At 52.5% G+C, this 13,890-nt stretch overlaps 1 protein-coding gene across 4 annotated transcripts; it reads right to left on the reverse strand.

The window, feature by feature from the left end:
* Window positions 1–247: 247 nt before the first annotated feature.
* RASSF2 (Ras association domain family member 2) lies at window positions 248–11,719 on the reverse strand. 4 transcript variants are annotated; one of them, XM_074852191.1, is made up of 12 exons: window positions 11,660–11,719; window positions 10,880–11,085; window positions 7,660–7,747; window positions 6,432–6,507; window positions 6,115–6,266; window positions 4,964–5,052; window positions 3,207–3,358; window positions 3,020–3,121; window positions 2,800–2,851; window positions 2,596–2,717; window positions 1,765–1,862; window positions 248–1,544 (listed from the first exon to the last, which is right to left on the reverse strand). In XM_074852191.1, exons 3-12 carry the CDS (start codon window positions 7,740–7,742, stop codon window positions 1,475–1,477), a joined length of 996 nt encoding a protein of 331 aa, XP_074708292.1. In that variant the 5' UTR covers window positions 7,743–7,747; window positions 10,880–11,085; window positions 11,660–11,719; the 3' UTR covers window positions 248–1,474. The 4 variants fall into 4 exon arrangements, with proteins under 4 accessions (XP_074708292.1, XP_074708294.1, XP_074708293.1 ...); XM_074852193.1 differs by lacking the exon at window positions 11,660–11,719 and having other exon boundaries at window positions 7,665–7,747; window positions 10,880–11,422; XM_074852192.1 differs by lacking the exons at window positions 10,880–11,085; window positions 11,660–11,719 and adding an exon at window positions 7,849–9,807.
* Between the last annotated feature and the right edge of the window lie 2,171 nt (window positions 11,720–13,890).

The raw sequence follows: 13,890 nt of genomic DNA on the forward strand, positions 1-13,890 counted from the left end.
GCATAAACAGTCTCTAAGGGCTGGATAAACCCTACAACAGCCCAATACGCCCCAAAAACCTTCCAGCAATTTAGTTACGAGGCTCCAAAACTGCAGCACAGGAGCATTTCTCCTTGGGAAACTTCTCCACTGGGATTCAGGCAGTTTTGCTCTTCCCCCTCGTCGCTCCTAGCCCACACGGAGCCAGCCCATTTCAGCAGCATTTTTATCCACAAAGTGCTTTAACTTGAACAAACCAGGCTCTAACTCGGGAGTTTTCATTCTGTATTAAGTTGCTACATATTTTGTTTTTGTGTTAATCAACGAAGCAATGCCACAGTCATCCTTCAAATACATAAAAAGCTGTACAATACTTTCCCTAACATGTGTTAAAGGTGGAAAAAGGTACCATTAAAATAAAAAAAAAAATTACAAAGATACATTGCAAAAACTCAAGGGAGGGAGAAAGTCAGAGTTTTAGTTCACATCGAGGTATAAAATTGATATTGCTGGTTTAGCCTGGGAGGAAAGAGGTTTTTCCAGGTGTGATGGCAGTAACAGAGCCAGTCCTGGTCCTGGTTTCACTGGGATGATGTGCCGGCACCGCTGCAAACATCAGTTTGCAAAACAAACCCCTCTTTATTTCTGCCTCCCCCTCCTCCTACCTCCCCCGCCGCTTTCCATACAGCATCCCTCAAGAGATGCTCAGCGCCGTCAACTATTCCTGCGTGCGCTATTTGGCATGTTACAGCTACCAGAGAGGTTTGACATTGTGGGGTTTTTTAAAAAAAATCCCTAACATTAGTGCAAATTAGAAAGGGGGGAAGGAGGGGGTTACGCGACCAGATGCAGGTTAAGGGAACACGCTGGAAAAATGCGATTTACTCCTTCATTGTAAATCCAACCGTCAGTCCCCAGGTTTGCTTTCGGCAGCAAAAGTGTTAAAAAAACCCCAATTCTCAGCCGACCCTTTCAATTTACAAAAGCTTCCCGTCACCTGCAAATTATTGCAATAGAAATGTGCTTTTTTTTTTTTAAAAAAAAAGAGGAATTATTTGTGCTCTCTTGCCACCGAGCAGCAGGTCCTCTGCCGGGGGCCACACACAGGCACCGCTGAAGCCAGTATCTTCGAACTGAGCCCCAAATTCTTGCTCTCGAACGTTTGCTTGGCCCCATCCTCAGTGGCTTTGTGCTGCTCATGGATTTCCTCTTTTTTTTTTTTTTCCCCTGTTATTTCCAGGGATTTGAGGTTTTGGCTGAAGCTGCCACCGGCCAGAGCCTTGCTGGGAAAAACCCCATTTGCAGAGGAGGAACCCCCCGAGGATGCTGCGCCGATGAAGGTGCGGGAGGATGGGTCGGCTCAGAGCCGGAGCGATCCAGGCGGACACCGGGAGGGCTCCGGGAATGACGGGGTTTGGGATTCGGTACAGTACGTCCTGCGGGCAAATGGCTCTTCGTGTGATGCAACCCGGAGCCAGGGCACCGGTGAAGCGTTTCACATCGCTGTCGGGCCTTCAGAAATCTCCTCCAGCCTTTGCTCGATCATCAGCCGGAGGATGGAGTACCTGGAGAGGCGAAGGACAAGGAAAAGAGGATTTTTGCAGCATCAAGCTGGGCTTTTAAATGCAAATAGCCAAGAAAACCCCAGAATAATGCAAAACCCAACGGCTCCTGCGTGCATTAGGGATGCAAGGCTGTGCAAATGAATTTTCAGCACTGAAATAACCCCCCAACAATGTCCTTAACTCTCAGCATCTCCCCTCGATGCCACCGAGCCCAGCGTACTTGCGCATTAACTTCTTCACTTCACGATCCTCCTCTTCCTCCAGCTTCTGGATAAAGCTCCTGAGGACAGGCATCTCGAATTTGATGTACTGAGCAACCTGGGTGGGAGAGAAATGCCAAGCTGGACGATGAAGAGGGTGATGCACCAACCCCACGAGGCTGAAGGTGACCTCGCAGCATCCCCTCCCTAGATTTAACCAGGGAAATCAAGGACCCCCGCCCTGACTTCTGCAACAAACTATAAAAGAAACCACGTTTCCTCTGCACACACGAACACCAGCTTGGCCAAACGAGCGCTAGCTAATTACTGGGAAAAAATCCACCTGAGGTTTATTTTATTTTACCCACTGTCTGCAAGACTTAGCTCCTTCATATGGAGAGTCCTGAGCAACCCCAGTGTGTCACTGAGTGCTGTTCAAGGCCAGATATACCCCAAACGGGCCTTATTTGTGCTCTGATTTAAGAGCAAAGCAGTGCTGGGGTAGGAGGGAGCCGGCAGATGGCATAAACGAGCTGTTCCCCACCCGCAGCGCTTCCCCGGCTGGAAAAAATACCGGTTAGACCAGAGACTGCGCAGCAATTGCTTTTCTGTGATCAGATTTGGGATGGCAAAATAGGGCTGAGGGTGTTTGTTCTCGGTTAGAGTTCAAAGTTGCTCTTTCAGCACAGAACAAGGGTTTTCCCATAAAATGGGGAGTTTTCACGGGGAGACATGGGAGCAAAGCAAAGCAATTCCTCCATCCCCAGCACAGAGACATCCCCCGTTTTCTGGCCCCAGCTGCATCCTGAGCCCAACCAAAAGAAACGAGCATCCCGCGCCGGCAAACTCACGTCGTAGGTGACTTCTTCCACCTGGTCCTTCTCCATGAGGAAGACCTTGGAGACCTGCTCGCAGGGGCCTTGCAGGATGCGGGCGATCAGGGGGTAATCGCTGGCTCGCAGCTTCTGCTTCTCTGCAAGACCAAAAGCAGCGGCGTTCGGTCCGGCAGACGATGGCAACGTGCTGGCAGTGCCGGGGGGGGGTTGTGGACTCACCTCCGCTGGTGTGGACGATGTACAGCGCAAACTCCTCCGCTGAGTTTTCAATCTGAACAGAGACATAAATCACTACTAAAGCTCCATGTTTCTATCCTAGGCTTTTCCTTGGGAAAAAAATCCCATTATTTCGCTCCGCCATTGCATTTTATATCTATGGGATATAAACTCCCCATTGCTGAGCTACCCAGAAGTGCTGGGGGGGGGATATGTAACGTACCTTGAATTTATTGAGCAGCAGTTTGAGGACCTGGGGGGTCGTCATCGTGCTGTTTATCCGGACGTTGGTGATGGAGCCGTACGCCGGCGTGAACACGGACGTCTACGAAGCACAAAATCCGTTCAAAACCCACTCTGGGTTTCCCCAGCGATCCGTTGGGAGAGGTTTTGGGGAGCGTGGGGCTCACCTTATGGTTGTAGAAGTGGCCGTTGATGGAGAAGCGGTGACGGCGGATGCGCCGCTGCTCGCTGGGGGTGCGGGCGCTGCCCCGGCGCCGGACGCCCACGTCGCTCCGCGTCCGCATCAGCTGCGGCGTCTCCTCCGGCTGCAACTTGGTGGCTGGAAAACACCCAGTGGGAGGACGGGGATGAGGGCTGGGGACAAGGGAGAGCCCCCACCCTGGGTCCTACCCCAGCCTCTCCCTGCTGTTCCTGGGTGTCCCCCCATGGATGCCAAAGTCCCCATCCCAGAAATACAGCCCTACAGACTTCCCAGAACAGATTTAACCCACCAGTTTAAACCACAGCAGCTACTGGTTTATTCTCTCCCAGCTCCTGAAGGAGGCTATTAATTCAGAATTAACTGCATAAATCCAGGCTGCTACCTGGATAAAGCCTCTTCGCCCGGGGACTCAAGCATCTTTACTCTCTTTTCCACAATTTAACTTTTTTTTTTTATCCTTTCCTTTAATGAGAACAGGCAAACTAGGCCAGCGCTTCAGATCTCTGTGTGAAAACTGGCCTGGGTCCAGATTATTATAAACTAGCTCTTCATCCATTTTTAATGAACCTCTCGGGCTCGAGCTTGGGTGTTTTAATTCAAAGCATGTCTGCAGCAAGGAAAATCTCTGGTGCGCACCGCTCCAGATGCACGCCATGGGCCATGGTGACTAAGCACTCACGAGGAGCCATGCATGCATGTTATGTGCTGATTTTTATAGGCTTTTGGAGAAAAATATAATAAAAGACTCTTTCTTATGCGCTGGCAGAGGATTAACATCATATGGCTGGCTGAAATAGCTGCTGGGTTATTTCTACGGTACGATGCGTTGTGGATATCGCCTGGGCAAGCTTTAATTAGGGGGAAAAAAAAGGTGTCATGCATGGGGAGATCAAAAAGAGAAAGAGGAAAAGCTGGAAGATCAAGGATGGGGCAAAGGGTTCAATGGATCAATGAGTTTTGCAAGTGCTCAGCCCCCCTGAGCCAGGAAGTGGATGAGCATCCTGAAGCCGAAAGGATTAGCGGGTTCTTCTCTGCCTCCAGGGTGTATTTCCATAAAAACATCCCCCAAAATAAAAAAAAAAAAACAAAAAAAACCAGGAACATCTGCAGAATGCCCCGATCAAATGAGAAAAATTCATAAAGCAGGTTTTTCCAGTGGGAATTGCTGGTGGGACAGCTCGTGTCCCGTTCAGCGCTGCCTCGTGGTCAAAAGAAGGGGTTAACGAAGCGCTGGGGCGGATGAGCTCTTCCCCCTCTATACAGAGGAAAAACCAAGGAGGGGAAAAACACTTTGCAGAAATGTTGACTTCCCCATGGTAACGGCACTTCCCAACGGCGCCTATTCTTCTTCCCTAAAAGCGGAGCTGCCGGGAAAGGGAAGCGCCAACATCCTTTTCCATACGATCCCACGAGGCTCTTTGCTCCATCCCCCTATTTCTTTCCAAGCTCCTCTTCCCCACATCCCACCACAGCCCTTTCCTGGAGCCAAAACCCTTAGGAAGGGTTTCAGGCCACAGGGACTAAGATTTTTTCTTGCTGCGATCAAATAAATTAAATTTAGATGCTTTGGAAATGGCTTTAAGTAACCTGAAGCAAGATGGGGACACTGATTTCTAGAGAAAAATAATGCCTTTTTTATATTTTCTCAAAGAGAACTGGAGCATAAGGCAGCTGAGCTCCCAACTGCCAGGCCAAATCCAACTGGATCCAAGCCTGGCTCACCTGTGCCGCTCCCGGGAGCCTCCGCGTTTGGCACGGCCTCCGCATCCGTAACCTGGATGTCTGGCAAGGTGCTGGGCTTCAGCACGGACCTGGCAATAAAAAAAAAAAAAAATGATGGGTGCCCTGTTAGTGTGCGGCTGCAGAGGGAACGATAACCAGGTAACTTCCCCTCTGAGCCCCTACGCTGCTGTTTCCAGGGTGGAAGCAGCCCGTTCTCCCTGCGGATTTGGCCCTGTAGAGTCGCAGCACGGGCTAGTTGCAATATAAATCCTCGATCCCATCCTGTCCCGCGCCCAAAAACCCCTTTGGAGGGTCTTATCGCAGCTGCCCTTTTCCCAGGAAAGGATGTGGACACCCCAAGCAGCCTTTTTGCAAGCTCCAGCACATGACCTGCACAATCAAAGCTGAACTCGTTCCTTTTTTCCCCTTTGCAGACATCTAAAAAATCATGCAAAAGCCACGCAGACCCCCCCACGGCCAGGACAACCCATGGACTTGCTGCTCCCGGGCACCTGAGGATCAAACTGCAGCCCAGGGTCCCACGGCTGCTGGGAACGGGGGAGTTACTTGGGCCCAGAGCAACATCCAGCATTAAACTCGTGTTAAAGTTAAACCCCAGGCTGGTTTTGGAGGGAGCTTCTTGCAGGCAAAGGGGTCTTTGCAAAAGCGGGGGGGTGTCTGCAAAAAGAAGGGGGTTTGCAAAATGGGGGGTCTTTGCAAAAGGGAGAGTTTTACAAGAAGGGGGGGTGCAAAAAGGGGGGGGTGTGTGCAAAATGGGAGAGTTTTGCCCAAAGGGTGGGGGTCCTTGCAAAAGCGGGGTTTTTGCAAAAGGGGAGTTTTTTCAAAAAGGGGGAGTCTTTGCAAAAGGGGGTGTGTAAAAGGGGGTTTCTTTGCAAAAGCGGGAGTTTTGCAAAAGAGGGGGGGTCTTTGCAAAAAGGGGTTTCTTTTCAAAAGGGGGACTTTTGCAAAAGAGGGGGGGTCTTCGCAAAAAGAGGGGGGTCTTTGCCAAGTGAAACCAAGCTACTTTATTTTGTTCTTGGCTTCTTCAGGGTGTTGCATGTTGGGGAAGAAAAGACAAGGTAGCTGGGGTTGCAGCCCAGCAAACGCTGCCTTGGCGGGGCGGGGGGGGCCCTTCTTTCCCCTCCACTCACCCGTGGGCTCCCAGGTTGCAGCCGGAGTGCCAGGAGGAGGAGGAGGGCGGCGGGCGGATGCGCTGGTTGTCGTCCTGCATCTGCAGGCGGATGGGTCGCCGCAAGCCCCAGGAGATGTTCAGCAGCCCCTCCACGATGAGCTCCCCTTCCTCCTGCACCAGAGACGGGCAGCTCAATATCCGAAATACAAACAGCCATGAATATGACTAAGAGGCGTTTTTTTGGACCTCACAAATCTGAATCAAACCGCACTTCCACGTTTTTTTTTTTTTCTCCTGCCAGAGATAAGCTGGGTGCCTGCCCTGGGGATTTCTTACCTCCCGGTGCCGCAGCTGCAAATTTTGCCCTTCGTAATAGATGTTGTATGTCTTCAAGTGTAAGAGCAGCTCATTTCTGGAAAAAAAATGGGAAAGATGCTGAGAAGAGGTGTGGAAGAGCGAGGGGAGACATTGCAGGCACCGCTTGGTACCCAGCGTGGTACTCTCTGAGCCGGGTGGGGGGAAATTTGGGGGGTCTGGGAGAAAGCAGGAACTGCTTCCCAGGGTCAGGCTGGGCAATGAACCTGTTACACTGCTGGGGGACATCAACCAGCTTCATTTGGGGCAAATTTGGGTCTTTTGCTGCCTCTAGACCTCCCTCGTTGAGGATATCTGCTGCAGGGTCAACCAGGGGTTGCCCTTCGCAACTACAATTAGGGGGACAAGCTCCCCTGCAACCTTGCCCTCCATAAACCTTGCAAAAAGACGTAAGAGAACCCCTCAGACCTTGGTGGAGTTGGTTACAAGGCTGAAAAACGTGGAAATTTTCAGAGCGCCCAAGCCCTTGGGTCATGCTGGAGTCACAAGTTATCACAGGCGAGTTTATCACGTCAGCTCGTTGCTCTGGACCCTGACCTCAAGCTCAATTTAAAAGTCTGAGCCCTGCTCCAGTTGCAGATGAATAATAAAAATAAAAAATAAATTTAAAGGGAAAAAAAAAAAAAACAAAAACCAATCCTGGCTGTCGAAGCACAGCTATGAATCACGGGGAAGCGATGCCTCTGGCATTAATTCATAAAGCTGTCATTAATTCAGCTGGGCTGGCTGATGGAGTTTAAAGATGCTCAGCACCATCAAGAGAAGCACAAATCACGGGGATTTGGGGTTATGAGAAAGAAAAAAGGGGGGAAAAAGTATCGCATGTATACTTTTATCTCCTCCAAAATATTCCTTGAAACTTAAGAATTATTTTACTTCTTTACCAAAACATAAGCGACCGTTTACTAATTGTGACCTTTTTCAGCAAAACCTATATTTCATGGAATTTTATAGAGCATTTGGCCATGCTCCTAAGAAAAAATTTCAAAATTCCATCAACAACCTTTTTTTTTTTTTTTTAGAGGAAATTGCTGTTTCTTGCCCCAGAATGGCTTTTTCTTTTGAAATCCAGCCGAACCAAGTTAAAACCCAGGGTCACTCCCCTCCACCCAGCTCACAGGGAATATTGCAATGAACTGCCCAGCTACCAGCACCGACTGTCCTTCTGCACTACAGCCCTGCTGAGCACCTTACTTGGAGATGTATTTGTCTTTTCCGCAGGGGACCAGGTACTCGCAGCCGCCGTAATCCATCCTCCCGCTCTTCTTTCATGGGAGCTGAACAGCAAAGAGGGAGGAGAGAAAAGCACCGGCGTGAACCGCCCCGTTATGGCATCCCTGACACGCACCCGTGGATAACGGGGGGGAAATAAACTTGCTTGGGTTCGGGAGAGCTCTTGGGAAAAGGCTCCAGCGGATGCAGCCACGGGTGAAGTTTGATGTGGCTCCTCCGGGAAGACTGATGGAAAGGGAGGGGAAATCAGATAAGGGGAGAAGCGTTGTAAACTCACTGAAAATTTAATACCGGCAGAGATACGCTTACGCTAACATTTGCATTTCAAGCATCCACGGACCGCCCCGGTGGTGCCAGACCTGGAGGTGGAAGGGTTATAAGCAGGATTTGTTCCTTTTCTCCAGTTATTCTATTAGAGTTTTGCTACAAAGCTTTGGACATGCCAGTCTGATCTGGCCTGATGCTTCCTCATGCAGCGGGCATGAGGGCTGACTTCCGCAAGCAGCGAGAGACACTGGGCTGGTTCCTTTATCTTTTTTTTTTTTTTTAAAAAAACAGTTGAATTTTCATGTGTTCCCTCCAGTGCCAAAATATCTCCATTCCTCCCATGCAAGCACTCAGAAACTCCCCCCAAAATCCCACCTTTGGAACAGCTTAGAGCACAAATGTGAGTTTTGGATGCTACAAAGCGGAATTAAAATGAGATTTAGGGTGAAGCCCTCAGGGCTGCTCCTGGGCCTGAAGCACTTTGGAGATCAGACCTTGAAGTGCAACATCGGGGTGGTTTTGAGTGACAAAAAAAGGATTCTGGGATGGTGCTTTTTCTCGGGTGTTTGTGCAAACCCTCCTACAAATGGGCTTTCATTCTTCCAGGGTCTCTCCTCTCCCTTCCCTCGTCCAGAAAGAGAAACCGAGGCAAGAAAAGAGCATTTGATCCACAAACTGCTGTTTTCTTCCAACTCCCGCATTGCCATGTGCTTCCTCCCAATCCCCTAGGAAACAAACTCATTTTCCTGCCAAAAAAAAACCCCCTCTGACAACTAAATCCGGGCGGATAGATGACTCAACCAAGGCTGTGCGGTAAAACCTGTGTCAGAGGACAGACCTCCCCCTAAAAACTCAGCACAGCAGCAATCTCCGCTTCTTACCCCACACATCGGGATATATTCTAGCAAATAAATTACATGCAACAGCAAAAATATTCTGCGTCATGCTTCAAACCACAGAAGAGGTTGCAAAAGCAAAGCTGGTGTTTAAGCAGGCAGAAACAGGCAGGGGAAGGGCAGGAAGCTGGCCCGGCCCCCGCGGGGGGACCTGCTCTGCCTGGAGAAAGCAGAAGAGAAACCCACCACTGAAAAATCGTACGTTGCAGCGGAAAAGCTGACAAAGCTTCAGGTTTCCTGACAAGCCGAGGAGCTGCACGAGCATCCCTGCAAAGCCTGGCATCAACCCTCCTCCCCAGCCAGCGGCCACCTCTCCCGCATGCATCCATCCATCCATCCTCCCACAGGGAATAAACCCAATAATAATCCTATTTATGCCTCAAAAATTGTATCGGGAGGGGATTTTTGCAGCTGGCTTTGTGGCTTTGGGATAAATGTCGGCGTGGCGGCTGCATGGCACCTGCTGCGGCGGGGACCCAGATTTGGGGGTTACCAGCTGTGAGATACAGGAATGGTAGAAATAAGCATCTCACTTGTGGGTGTCCCCTGAAAGCTGATGAAAAAGCTCTGAGGAAGTTGCAGAGGGAGGATGAAATGACACGGCTGCTTGGCCCATGCAAAATTGTTGCCAAAAATATCAAAGTGGCTGAAAAAAAAAAAAAACCCTCCAGCAGCGCAGCCTGAGGTGGAGCCTTTAGTTCTGCAGGGAGTTTCACTCCGTGGCATCGTGGTGATCCGAAGGGGTGAAGCCAAAGCCCTCGAAGGGGATATCGGGGTGAACTCCAGCTGAAAAAAGACTCATTTTGGGATGGAAGGGGAGCCCTGAAATGCAGGTTCATCCCCCTGCACCAAGGAGTCCAGTTTCCTGTGTACCGCCCCAGCGCTGCCACCTTCGCCTCCGACATCACATCCCCTTCCGAGCAAGCGAGGAAAGGGGCAAATTCTTCCTTTTTTGGGTCTTGAGAGTGCTGGGCTGTGGGTGGAAGGGAGTGGCAGCCGCCTGGAGATCCCCAAACGGAGACCTGCCGCTGCCGCCCCCTTGATTTTCTGCCATGACTTTGGCAAAAGGCTGGAAATCACCAAAATAAAAAGGCTGACAACGTGCAAATTGCCCAGTCAGTTGCCCAACTCGGCAGCTCGGTGCTGTCTTCATTACCCAGCACTTCCCGTGCCTCAGTTTCCCCTCTCCGAGCCAACGTGTTTCCTTCACACCCAGCGCAGGCTGAGCTTTCGCTGCTGTCTTGTAAAGCGCTTTTAAAAAACCATCAGATCAAATCAACTCCCCCCGCACACGTGGCAGGAGGATTTCAGCCCTCTCTGCCTTCCAACAGGAGCTGTTGGCTGCTCCTGCAGTTGCTTCCAGGCCTGACAGACCCCAGACTTATTCCGCTCCCCAAAAATAACCTCCCCAAGCCCCTTCCCTGGATCCCTACAGCCCCACCTGCCCCGCGGTGCAGAGGGAGCTTGGCCACACTCACAGCCCCTTGCGTGGAGCAGGGACAGGCGTTCGCTTTTGCCGAGCTCCTGGGGAGACGCACAGCTCAAATACAACAAAAACAATAGAAAAAAAAAACCCAAATTGTGTTTTCAGCAGGAGAGGGGTGGTCTTTCCTGCTCCTGCAAAGAAGGGAGCGTTTTTCAGGGGGTTTTTGCTTTCTCAGTCCCCTCCCACAGCACGTGGATGCTTTGGCAGCCGCGTCGGCATCTCCCCGCTCGGGCGGGAGGGAGACGTGGTGGTTTCGGTGCAGCTGATGCTCCCCCCGGCCGTGCGAGGGATTGTGGGAATATCCCGCTCCCTGGGGAGGCCACAATGCTCCCTCCTGCACAAACCCTGCCCAAACCCTGCTGCTTCCCTTGCAGCCCAGGGCGGCTTTGAACCGGCCCAACGGTGCATCGATCCCAATGCAATCGGTAGCAAAACATCATCCGGAGGCGACAATTCCTCCCTCGCCGGCACCGAGAGCCTCTCAAAGCTGCTTTGCTCAGCGGTGGGATACAACCAAGTGCTCTCACCCCGTCCTGGCAGATCTTTGCTCGCCCGACGGTGCTCGGTGGACGGCTCCCGTGAGCCGGTGCAGCGGTGGCTCTGGCCCAGGTGCTATTTTGGAGCTGGGATTTCTTCCGAGCGTCCGTCCGGTGTCCCTAAGAGCCAAGGTGCAGCAGCTCCATTGTTTTCCAGCGCCGCTATTGTTCTCCAGCCCCAATTGCTCAGCCCCGTCCTGCAAAGAGGAAAGGATGGGAGCGGGGAGCGGTGGCAGAGCCACCGGCGGGCGATGCCATTGGGGTGCCGGCTCACTTGGCACCCATTGCCCACACTCAGCAGGTCAGACCCACCCCCCCCCTGCCCCGAGCAGAGCTGGTGGCCATCAACGGCTTGTTGTGGGCTACGGGAAAGGAGCTGGTGGGTCTCCAGCCCGGGCGCGATGGGGGCTGCAGCGAAGGTGTCGTGACCAGGCTGAGGATCTGCGGGTGCTTGTGGCTCCCCTCCAGCCTGCGGGAGCAGCCAGCTCCGAAAGAGAGGGTGATGCCGAGGATGCTCGTTGGGTGCAGAGGTGACACCCCCGGGGCGTGGGGGACGGATTCCCCCCCCTGCCCCCGCTCCACCCCAGCCCCCCCCCCCCCCCCGAGGGTGGGCGCAGCTCTCGCCCGAGCTCCGGGGTGGCTCCGGCTCAGTCCCGGGGCTGCTCCCCCGCCGCGCCGGGGACGGGGATGGAGACCGGGATGAGGATGAGGATGAGGATGGGGATGAGGATGAGGATGGTGATGAGGATGCCCCGTCCCGCCCGCACTCACCGGGTCCCCCGTTCCGCGCCGCTCCGCAGCCGGCGCCCCCCGAAGGGCCGCCCCTCGGCGGGGCGGAGCGGGGCGGAGCGGGGCGGAGCGTACGCGCAGGGGTAGCGCTGTTGAAATCCCGGGGGACACCCCGCCCCGGCACCAGGATCCCAAGGGCCACCCCTTACCGGGTGGCAAGTCTGGGGATCCCCCAAAAGAGGCCCTTATCTCGGGCTCCCCTCCCCGGACCTGGGATCCCAAAGGATGCTCCATCTCAAACCCCTGGTTCAGGCTCCGGGCCTGGGTTCTCCAAGGACACCCTGTTTCTGGCACCCAGGTTGCAGCCCAGGACCAGGATCCCAAAGGATGCCCCATCCCTGGTGCCAGGACCAGGATCCCAAAGGATGCCTCATCCCCTGCAGCTCTTACGACTGGCTGCAGCTCGGTGCAGGACTCTTGACAGGAGCCTTGCGGGCTGCATCACACAAGCTGAAGTGGTTATTTCTGCCTTAAAACACCCCAAACCGTGTGATATTCAGTGCCAGAGCCACACAGGCATCGCACTTGGCTGTTCTGCTTTCGGGACAGCGCAAGGGGGCCGTGCGCTGGCGGCAACCGGTTCCCAACCACGGCCGTGGGATCCCGTCTGGATCCAAAACCGCCCCCGAGAAGGGGATTGAAGAGGAAATTAATTCAAAAATAAAATCTGCCTGGAAGCAGATGTTGCAACATGGGGTCACGGTTACCTCCAAACCAGCGCTCAGCCTCCAGCCTCCGCTCCGGGGTTGGGGGTCCCATCCTGCCCGTGTACCCCGCACCGCTGCGGGGACAGTTTTGGGGGGAGCACGGAGATATTAAATATTCCAGAAGAGCAGCGGCGTGCGGCCGTGTCCCTCTGCCTTTGTCTGCTCCTGACCTTTCCCAGAGCTTTGTGGCTTCTCCCGGCTTTTTCTCTTTTTAAGGAATTTGCCTAGAGACAGCCCACACGAAGGGAAAAAAAAAAAACCAAACCCAAAACAGAAACAAAGAAATAATCTAAACAGCTGCTTTAGCAAAACAAGCAAGTCTTTACAACCACGGATTGTAATGGGCCCTTTTTTTTTTTTTCTAATTTTTTTTGATTTGTATGTAAAATATGAGAAGTTCAGGAGGAGCCATCTGGCTTGAGGAAACACTGACTCGGCAAAAGCAAGCCGGGATGGGGGTTAGTATTTATATTCCAGCAGCATCTTCGAGGGCTGGCGGAGATGAGAGGCCCTTTGTCGCGGGGAGAGCCCGGCCGTGCCGCACAATGGAGCAGAGTCGGCCTTGGCTGCCTGTGCTGCACAAACCCCAGCCCCAAAACCCAGGGATTTAGCCCCAAACAGAGGGAAAGCTTCTACCATACCCCCCAGCTTGTGGGGTGGATGCAAACAGAGCAAAGGGGTTAAAAAAAAAAAAAAAAAAAAGAGCATTTTGCTGTGGGAACCTGCACGAGCACAAGGAGGAACTGGGGTTAAATCCTGATTTTGTGACATTCTGCTCGTTCCCTTCAATGCACACGCGGTGGGTCAGGAAGGATTGGGCCTGGAGGGAGGCATTTATTTACCAAATAAAAGGAATTTGACCCACTCCTGCCTTATGAGGATATGCTGCAACCTGCGAGGGCGGGATGGGCTGCCAGCTCCTCCTTACCCACACAGCGGCTGCGAGTGCAAACCCAAGAGGAACCAAACCCCTGTGGAAGGAGACCAAAAACTTCTGCCCCCGCGCATCCCTCCCAGCTGCCGAAAATCTCCCAGGAGAAGGATGCTCTGAAGTTAGAGCCTGCGTTTTGCTGCACAGGGGTGTTCCAGCACCTGTTTCGCTGGTTAAATCGCTGTTTCAGTGCTAAATGCCACACAGGGAATGTTATTGATGCCTTTTAAACCATTGGCTTCGACAGATTTATTTGTTTCTGCTCCCATAGCTGAGTCTGGAGGTCAGGGACCTCAGTCAGACCCAAGCGTAAAACACCAGCTCCAAAATTCTCCAAAATCCTCCAAATTTCACGTATTTCCCTCCAGACTGAGCAAGCATCCAAACTCCCTTCTTTCATACCCTGGCAGTTTCCCATTGTTTCAGCTTTAAGACCCCCAAGCCAGCTGTTGGTAAATACCAAACTATTACACCTTTGGATACACGTTAGCTTAGGAGCATCCGATAGTCGTTGGAAGGGACGCGGCCTCTGGAAGGGACGTGGCTCTTGAGAAGGTCTTTGCTCTTACCTAAAG

The sequence above is a fragment of the Strix uralensis genome, chromosome 28, assembly GCF_047716275.1.
Source record: "Strix uralensis isolate ZFMK-TIS-50842 chromosome 28, bStrUra1, whole genome shotgun sequence".
In the NCBI taxonomy this organism is placed as follows: Eukaryota; Metazoa; Chordata; class Aves; order Strigiformes; family Strigidae; genus Strix; species Strix uralensis.